The 9,193-nt window shown below is 42.7% G+C and overlaps 2 protein-coding genes across 2 annotated transcripts in view; both read right to left on the reverse strand.

Annotated features, from left to right (window-relative positions):
* The window catches only part of LOC138626003 (LHFPL tetraspan subfamily member 6 protein), a 42,151-nt gene extending 33,550 nt beyond the window's left edge, over positions 1-8,601 (reverse strand). Inside the window, exons 1-2 of the mRNA XM_069707373.1 lie at positions 8,219-8,601; positions 6,424-6,941 (exon numbers count right to left, since the gene is read on the reverse strand). Coding sequence (XP_069563474.1) covers positions 6,424-6,808 — 385 coding nt within the window. The 5' untranslated portion in view covers positions 6,809-6,941; positions 8,219-8,601. The remainder of the gene's footprint in view (positions 1-6,423; positions 6,942-8,218) is intronic.
* The window catches only part of mtus2b (microtubule associated tumor suppressor candidate 2b), a 195,850-nt gene that overhangs the window by 78,208 nt on the left and 108,449 nt on the right, over positions 1-9,193 (reverse strand). The window lies entirely within an intron of this gene.

The following is a 9,193-nucleotide window of genomic DNA, read 5'->3' on the forward strand; positions in this document are numbered from 1 at the left end:
CAGCACGCCAGCTACTATAGCAGCGAAAACAATGACTTAACAGAGGAACACACTGAAATAACCATTCTGTCTGTCCTTTGGTTCCCCAGACTTCCTGTTTGATAAAACTAAATCCCTGTTGATGCTGGGCTTTCCGTCCTTTTCTCTCTGTTTCTGTTTCACTCTGTTTTTTCCCCCCACATCTATTCTTTCTGTCTTGCTGGCTGAGCCCTGGTCCACTTTTCAGGTCACTGGGTACTGGCCCAATCTATTTTTTTTGTGTTGTTTTCTGCTTGCTGCATACAGCAATATGCACTGTGAGGAGGAGGAGGAGGAAGAGGAGGAGAGCAAGGCATAGACAAGGGGAAAAAAGAGAGGAAGGACACAGTTGGATAGACAGAAACAGAATTGGGGGAAAGGTGAAACAGCCTGAAATAGTCAGTTAAAGACTGAGTTCACTGGAAATAATACTGTAGTAACCCGAAAGGAGAAAGGTCGAAAAGGAGACTCGAGCTCATCCTGTTAAAGGGTGAATGAAAAAGATAGATCTGGGTGCTTGGGAGAATAGACTGCCAATGGTGCACAGGCTACGTTTCACTGCTCTCTGACTCCAAATACCCCTGTAGCGATGTTGGTAGCGGTTTAACGGAACAGTATGTTAAGGAAAAAATAGCTGCGGGGCTGAATGAGCGCATTACAGTGTAAGAGTGGTCCGTACTTTAAGTAATCAATCAACCCAGAGGAGGACACATCCACTCTATAACCATCAGAGGCCGGAAACGTAAGCAATGAAGAGCGAGACAGAGTTCTAAACACCATTACACAAGGCTCCGTAGTGAAAAGTGCCTGCTTTTTCCTTTCAAACATGTGGGCCAGTGTTATCTCATTAGTTTTATGCAATGCCTACGTGACAGATGAGACAGTGTAGTCCATCATCATCACACCAAACTGGCAGGCCTATGAGGAGGAAGGAATACAGATAGGTTTTTGGAAAGTAAAAGGATAACATGGCACGTCAGGAAACAATGACTGTCAGGAGAGACAAAGTTCCAGACAGAATATTTTTCCCAGAAAGATGAGGTCTTCATCCGGAAGCCTTCCTCATATGGATGCGATTTCAATTTTGTTGTACCTCTTGAAAAGGAGGGCTGGCGGTGAGAGGGGAGTGGAAGCACACATTCTGGGACTGGGCGGGATCCAGCTGGCAAGAACTCACAAAGCCGACACAAGGACAAAGCTCCTGGCTGTGCCGGTATGGCTCTGAAACAGGACAACATGAGACTGTGCCAAATAGCCCTTGGCAACAATATGGAAGCCACAAAGGCCGCCCATCTGTAATTTATTTACATGTCTTTAGATTTATCGCTCATGTTCATGCCCTTCATATACCCTTTGAGCTGCAGAGGTAATGCAGACAGCCACAGTAAAGTTAATTTCATCTGGCCGGAACAAGACATGACGGTGATACTGTATTACATGTTGTATGTGACGGGTCACCTCTGCGTGAACATACGAGACACTCAAGGAAGTGATACACTTACTGCATATTGGAGGCAAAATTAGCTGAAATAGACCAAGTTGAACATAGTTCAGCTCCTCTCTGTGGCTTGGTTTTGTTCATTTACTGACATCCCACACCAGTGTGGGCAAATGAGCTGCTGGCACAGTGGTGTAAACAGAGCCAATCAACCAGAAAACGAAATGGAGAAGCGTTCCCAGAAGGCAACACAGACAATTATTTGATATTTCAGATCAACTGCAGCTTGGTTGGAGGCTGGCGTGTGAAGTATTCAACCAGAGCGGCCAGCAAGTCTGTGCAAACTGTGGATGCAAGAGCCACTGTGTCGCATTGTTACCCCTACAAACATGTTCTTGTCCTCAGACCTATCCAACCTAAAATGGGTTCCTCGACTTTTACTGAATTCTTCTTGCACTTTCTCTCTTTTTGAAGGTTTTACCTGTTTCTTCAGATATGCTTTGAAGAAATAATAATCCAAACCCAAAGCTTTGCGAGGGGTGAGCAGATAAATGTTTATCAAGTAAATCATACATTTTGTCATCTCACGGGAGCAGAAAGCAGAGGCGAACATGAAAAGCCACATTTTTCTGATCTCATTTCATCAAAGAACTGTCAAAAGACTTTGCAAATATTTAATGCAATAGACATTAAATATCTCGAATCAATAAAAGTAAAATGCTTTAACCCATCCCTCTGTGATGGCATTGCATTTTCCACAAAAAACTGTACTTCACCCTGCAATGACAGAGAAAATGAGACTGTATAGATTCCCTGCTGACCACAGGCTTCCCTTATGGCACTGAAAATGCTGCGTTGAGCTATTTCAAACTTGCTTTACATCCCTGAGGGACTCTACACCTCATAGGTCCACATCTCCTCTGAAACAGCAGCAGCTCATGTGAAATGCTCTGCTTGTATATACTGTTCCAACTATCTCCCTGGAAAAGGCAGTCCGTCATGCCTCATATTGTTTGTCTTGTTGTTTTCACCTTCAATCTCAAGGACGCAGCAGATCAACACATTCTCAATAAAAATAGGTGTGGTGATTTCAATTCAGCTGATTCTGCAGGCCAAGGCAATACTCTAAGAGATTTCAGGCATATTTCAGAACAATGCTTTATCACTGCGCCTATTAATATGACTAGTCATGTTCTAAAGATGACACAAAACCTTTAGGACCTTTGTTTGACTGACTGCACTCAAAAGGTATCATTGTAAAGTTTTTTTTTTTAATGTCAGTCTTAACAATGTGTTAAACCTGATTCCTAAAATATTGCAACATCTACTCTACAAAGGCATTTCTGAAAATAGTCTGCTCTTTTGTTGGTGATGTAGAGACAGATCCCTCCCTCTTTACTTATTTTGAAAACAACAACACTAATTAGTCCTTTGTTATTTTTAAAAGTAAAGCGCCTGGGTTTTTCATCAAGTGTGATAAAAACTCTACTTTTGGCATCTTTGCATTGCTTTCCTGCCAGTTTCAAAATTATGAGATATCATTTTTAAGCTATGTTTTGGTTTGGCATTTGGCTACATCACAAGCCCATTAATCCCTTAAAGCCAGCCACACATTGTGTGAATTAGACTGTCTCAGACAAGATTTTGAGATCTGAGACAACAATCCGAATGTGGGAGCCAATTCAGAGCTCACGGCGGTCACAGAAATCTCTCAGTTTAATCTGGTCTGAGAGGCAGCTTGAGGCACTTTCAGACATCGGCAGATTTTAAACATATTTGAAGTTTTTCAGTGCAGAAGCTGCAGCGCTTTTGTAGTACGAGAAAGACACATAAGGAAGGTTTGGTGAACAATGAGTAGCAAAGCCAATAGGGGGGCAAGAAAATCCAACATAAAAGGTAGAAACCTGAGGGTCAGGTTACCAAAGAATTTAATCTCTGCAATTAAATCAAAATAAAAAGAGCACCAGACAGTGCACAGTGTGAATACAGCTATCTTTAGAGCCCTTTATAATTTATCGTTAGCTTTCTTGGTAGTAAACAAAACCTTTTACATTTTCCAATCACTCTCTATTATGCGAGGCATCTATCGAGCCCTTATTGTTCCCTTTTTTTTTTTTTTTTTAGCACATCTGAGTTCACACAAAGCCTACTAGCTGTGATCAAATTGTCTCTCTCAAACTCAGCTGCACCACAGTGATGTAGAAAAGTTACATTTTAAGGTCGTTTGGGTGAGAAATTTACAGATATTCTCCAAAACTCCCACCAGCAGATCAGGTATCTCTGTTTAATAAGTTGCTGCCAATCAGAAATATTACAGAGTGAAAAGAGCATCTCATTCTGAGCTCAATGGCCCCAGGCTCCCATCTATATCTCTAATATTTTATTGTTGATGGAGAAGTTATCCAATCACGGAACCTGTCAATCATCATGACACTAGGACAACCAAATGTCAAAACAAAACCACCTGTTTGCAGACACGAGAGCATAATTTAAAGGCAGCTTAATGTGCTGAGAGGAATTTTAACCTATGTTAAAAAAGGTACAGAGAGTGCTTAAATCATGGGTGTTGAAAACTAACGTGAAACAGCTCACTTCCTGCTGTGCCTAGCTCTGCTTGAGGCACCCCAAAAAAACAAGGCAGCGCTCTGGAGGGGGGGTTTGGAAGGGAACAAAATCCCTAACAACCAAATCCAAGTCAAGAATCTTTTAATGTCTGAACCTTTCATCTGTGCCACAGTCGTTTAGAGTCTGCACCGCTGCCTAACTAAGACAAGAAACTACAGCGAAAGCAGTTGTTTAATGTAAGCAACCCAGAGCTTTCAGACCTTTGATTTATGAGACAGAACAGTCTCATACTCTGAGTCTCTACCTCTCCGAAGGAAATCTGGGCCTGAGCCATTAGCAATTAACAAACTGTGGAGCAACTTCGCCTTCAGTGAACTGGGAAGAAAAAGGCATTACAAGAGGTAAACAACCACACGAGCAACAATAATAGTTATTGTTAAAAGTCTTTTCTGTCTGGGCTGCAGATAATGAGATAAAGTACTTATAAATCCTTTCAGCTCTAATCTGTTTGGTGAGAGTGCAATAAATCACAGGCGGATGTAAAGTGGATGTTTTACTTGTGGCAGCCCACAGGCCTTGAACCCTTTCTGGAAAGATGCTCTTCATTAGCGGCCCACGGCAGGAGCAGAGAAAACACAAAAGGAGGATGACACCGGCATCAGATGGTGACCCATGAGGCTCACTTCATTTTCGCTGCCTCACAAACTGCCCACCATATTTACCTCCTCTTCCTGTTTCTACTAATCACTGAAGTGTGATTACACTTTTTGTGATCCACTTTATTTCCCTGGAGATCTCTTTTTTTTTTTTTCAGGCCAGATTGGCGCTGAACAAGAATTGAATGCGGAATGTTTCAATTTTTTGTTGTCTCTCAACTTCCCCGGCCAGCCTGCCTCGATACTTCAACACTATTTGTAAGAGATAGAAGACAATACATGGAACAGGCCACTGAGCTTCTAAAACGTGTCACTTCCAAACAGCCCTGCGGAGACATTTCTGTCCTTTGGCTCACCAGCATCAAGTTATAAGGATCAGCGCTGCGTCCCTTGTATTGTACCCTGCCTTCCTTCACTCTCACTCCATCTGAATTCATGCATGCCTGGATTTGTGAGTCTACGAAAGACATAAATCCCAAGAAAGAAAGGGAGGAATTTTTTTAATCCTATAACCAAAAATAGCAGCTTGCTGTAACGCAGTATGTATGGGGTAGCTGTGAGCTTAAAAGGAGCTTTCCTTACATGAAAGTGCACGTTTCTGAATAAACCAACCAGCCTTCACCTTAATCATCCTCCATATTATACATCATTAATACTGGTGTTCCTAAGTAGCTAAGCCTTTTAGAACTAGGACATGGTGTGTTGTGGTGGTCCTCTGTAGATTTATCCGTCTGAAAAACCTGGCAGCTCTCTCAAATCTGTCGACGACCTGCTTTCCTGTCACATCACTTGTTAAAGTCAAACTGAAGTGATGGGGATTGTAAACAGCAAAATGGTGAGCCACAGTATGCGAGCCAACGGTTTGGAGTTAATGAGAGGGCTCGGAGTGCCGCAGCTTCTTAAACTGGGGCAGAGAAATTTGCAGCTTCAATGGAAGCCTTCCCTCAGACCTCATGTCCCGGGAGTACACACGAGCAAAAAACCAACAGTACACACGAGCAAAGCGGATGCTCTGCGGAACTGTGTCCACTTACTTGTTATCACACAAACAAACAAAAGGGTGTTTCCGGGGCCAAAGCTGCAGCGTGGACAGAACTCTATCCGTGCAACAAAGAAAGGGTGGATGTTTCTTTTCAACTTTAAGCAGCATATGCTGCATCAGAGCACACTGGCTACTTTGGGCATGATTGTTGCACATTCTTACCGAAATTCTGTTCATTTTCACAGAGCAATGAGAAAATAAATGTCTGTTTTAAACTTTACATAAGAAATGTAAAATGATATGATCAAGATCTCACTGGGAATCTTTTCATTTCCTGTGCAGAAGAGGATCTGAGAGAGAGAGAAAAAAATAAGGGTTTTCTGGGCTGACAGCAGATTTGTTAGCTGAGAAAAGAAGCAAGATTTCTGTGTGTCCCTTTGTTTCCTTACAAATGTGATTGTGTTATGATTTATTCCAACAAGTTTGAAGCAAATTTAACCAGAAGTTAATTATAGTCATTAAAACCTCCCTAATCACTGCAAACATCTTTATCTCAGGAGTTTTAGAGAATCCGTACAACTCTAATGAAAAACAAACCATAATGCGTAAATGATCTGACTGTTAAAAACTCCCGGCTGCCTTCATAAGTGCAATCGGAGCCTCGGCACTGCTCGCGCTCAGTCGCAACAAAGCCGATCACATTGTGAAGGTAACTCCAGGGTTGGCTGCAGGTCAAAACACCACAGAATCGTATATACACTCACCTCCAACAAACTGGATGCCGCCAGCCACGCGACCAATAGTACGCGAGATGAGGTCAGAGATGCAGCAGCCCATGAGAGCTGTGAGCGCCACCAGCAGGAGGAGGCCACATCCCACGCCCGTCACCACCGTGCAGATCCGCCACTCCAGACTCGGGATGCCGTGGAAGGAGGCGTAGCGCCCGCACTGCTCCAGCATCACCGTGGCTTGCCTCTCCTCGTCCCTCACTGGGTAGGAGCAGCGCCGAAATGTGCCAAAGGACACTGGCTTGTCCATCTGCGTTCCCAGCAGCCAGTAGGGCATGAAGAAGCCAACGCATGAGGCAGCAGCACACAGCAGGGACAGCAGGGCCCAGATAACACCCGTACATGTCAGACTAGACGCCATTGTAAACAGTCTGCAAACAGTTCACACAGTCACTGAACTAACAGCAGTTATGGGAGCAGTTGCTGTGTTGCAGGTAGCCTTGCAGCGAGCATTTAACACGGGCAGTCTTCACCTTCTCAGTGACTCCGGGTCCCTGTCAGGAGGAAGAGAAATGTCCAGACTGAGCTCTGACACACAAATCATCTGTGCAAACAGGTTGTTGGCTTTTCAAACAACAAGGAAACTCACAGTTTGATGAGTTGAAAAGCAATAATCTGTTCACCTTTCACTGTGGATGCATCATTAACAGAATATCTCAATAACAAGAATCACAAACATGGAAATATAAGAAAAAATATGGAGGAAGATCATCAGTCATTATGGGAGGCTGTGGCTCAGACGGTAGAGTGGGTTGAACACGAATCGGAAGGTTGGTGGTTCGATACCCAGCTCCTCCTGTCCACATGCCTAAGTGTCCTTGAGCAAGACACTGAACCCTAAGTTGCTCCCGATGATGTTGTACCATCGGTGTGTGAATGTGCTCCTGATGGCAGCACCCTGCATGGTGATCTGTCTCATTAGTGTGTGAATGGGAAAAACCATGTTAAAGCGCCTTGAGACTGAAAGGTGATAAAGCGCTATACAAGTACAGACCGTTTACTATTTACCATCAGTCAAGTACAGCTTTATCAGGTTTTGTGACTGATTGTTGACTAGTTAGGTCCGTTTTTCTGTAAGGTCATTGCTAAAATTATGAATTAAGTAGATAAACAGACTAAACACAAAGAATATGGTATTCAATATAAACTCAGATCAATAATATAGTAAAGAGATATTGATTAAGACATTAAAAAAAGAAAGATGCTAATGAATGCAAGCCAGGAAATAATCAATCCAAGTTTGATGAGCTGAAGATAGCTGTCATTTGGAAACTTGTTTATTTGTTTAAGGCTGTTCCTATTTATTATCATAGGCTGTGGGAATGTGAGCAATCTCGTTCACAAAATTAAGTCATTAATATGCATATAATAACTAGTAGGATATATCTCAACAGGTAGCCTATTATTAGAACAACTGGAAGTCAACTGGACATAGTTGCTGAGAACTTAGTTATATTTTGAAAACTGTTAACTCTCTCGCAAAGCAGCATTCATATAATAAACTTTAACATGATATTTTACACAGTAAAACTACAAACATAGCCTGTGGTATGTGTAATTCATTACCATCCATATGATTGGAACTTGGACATTTAGTTGAGTACTAAACACACTAAAAAATCCCTGCAGGAGCAGAAACCTCAGGAACATGCCGTGATTTTTCGATAGGGGTGACCTCCAGGAACACACCATACCATCGCAGTGCTTACACTGTCGGAATAAAAATCATGACAACGAAGCAAAGAAAAAGAACAACGCAGGAGAAACTTACATTTCGGGAGACCTCCAAAATAAGGTGCGTTCAGTGGACACTGAGACGCTGTTCCCATCTGCGGACTCCAGCTGTGTGGAGTCTCAAAGCAAACTTTTCTCCAGTCGAGGAAAAAAAAAAAGAAGCACAGAAACACGTACGACCTCAGAATGTAAATCCAAAAAGTGACTGCAGAATCCGTTCACTAATCACTTCCTCCTCATCAATATATCAAACCGAGGAGGTGATCAATTATTTACTCCAGTGAGGTGCAGAAACGTGCGGCGTTGACTGACTGAACTCCTGTTTCCACATTCCTGCTCCGAGTGAGGGAGTGAGAGAGGGAAGGAGGGAGGGAGAGAGAGGAGGAGGGAGGGAGGGAGGGAAGGAGGGAGGGAGGGAGAGAGGGGTGGGGGGGGGGGGGCGGGGAGGAGGCGAGGCCACGAAACACTCTCGGGAGGTGACCATCAATCACACGAATCCCCACCCAGGGGCTGGACTCACCGCTACTATCGTTCCTACATGCTCCTGATGCATTCACGAAACCTCGGAAACTAAAACCTTCCTTGTGTTATGCTGTAAATATTGGTGTATGTAAACCATGTAGCAGGTATTGGTATTTAAAAATCTTTTCCTTACCCTGAGTCCTGATACTGAAGGTTTCAGTGAGTTTCATAAATTTACTTTAGCTTTAATACTTCAAGCATTAAATGTCCTTAAACTTACTCAAATCCAAACGTATGAGATGGTAATTTAAAAATGTTTATGATTTTATTTTTACATGAAAAGTCTAATCGTTATATATAATACAGTGTTAAATGATATTGATAACTTAAAAAAAAAATTAAATAAGCCAACAGCCCCTGAACGCAGCATTGTTCTCTGCTCTGCCTCAGTGATAAACATTTTCTGTGTGAGTGTGAAAGCAGAGCCAGATAAAGAAAGTTAGTCAACCTGACTAAAACATGTCTTTAAATTATACTCTTGTCTGTCTTG

This window comes from Brachyistius frenatus, unplaced genomic scaffold (assembly GCF_029030835.1).
Source record: "Brachyistius frenatus isolate BFR_SWC_R1_liver_20210118 unplaced genomic scaffold, ASM2903083v1 Contig_68, whole genome shotgun sequence".
Classification (NCBI taxonomy): Eukaryota; Metazoa; Chordata; class Actinopteri; family Embiotocidae; genus Brachyistius; species Brachyistius frenatus.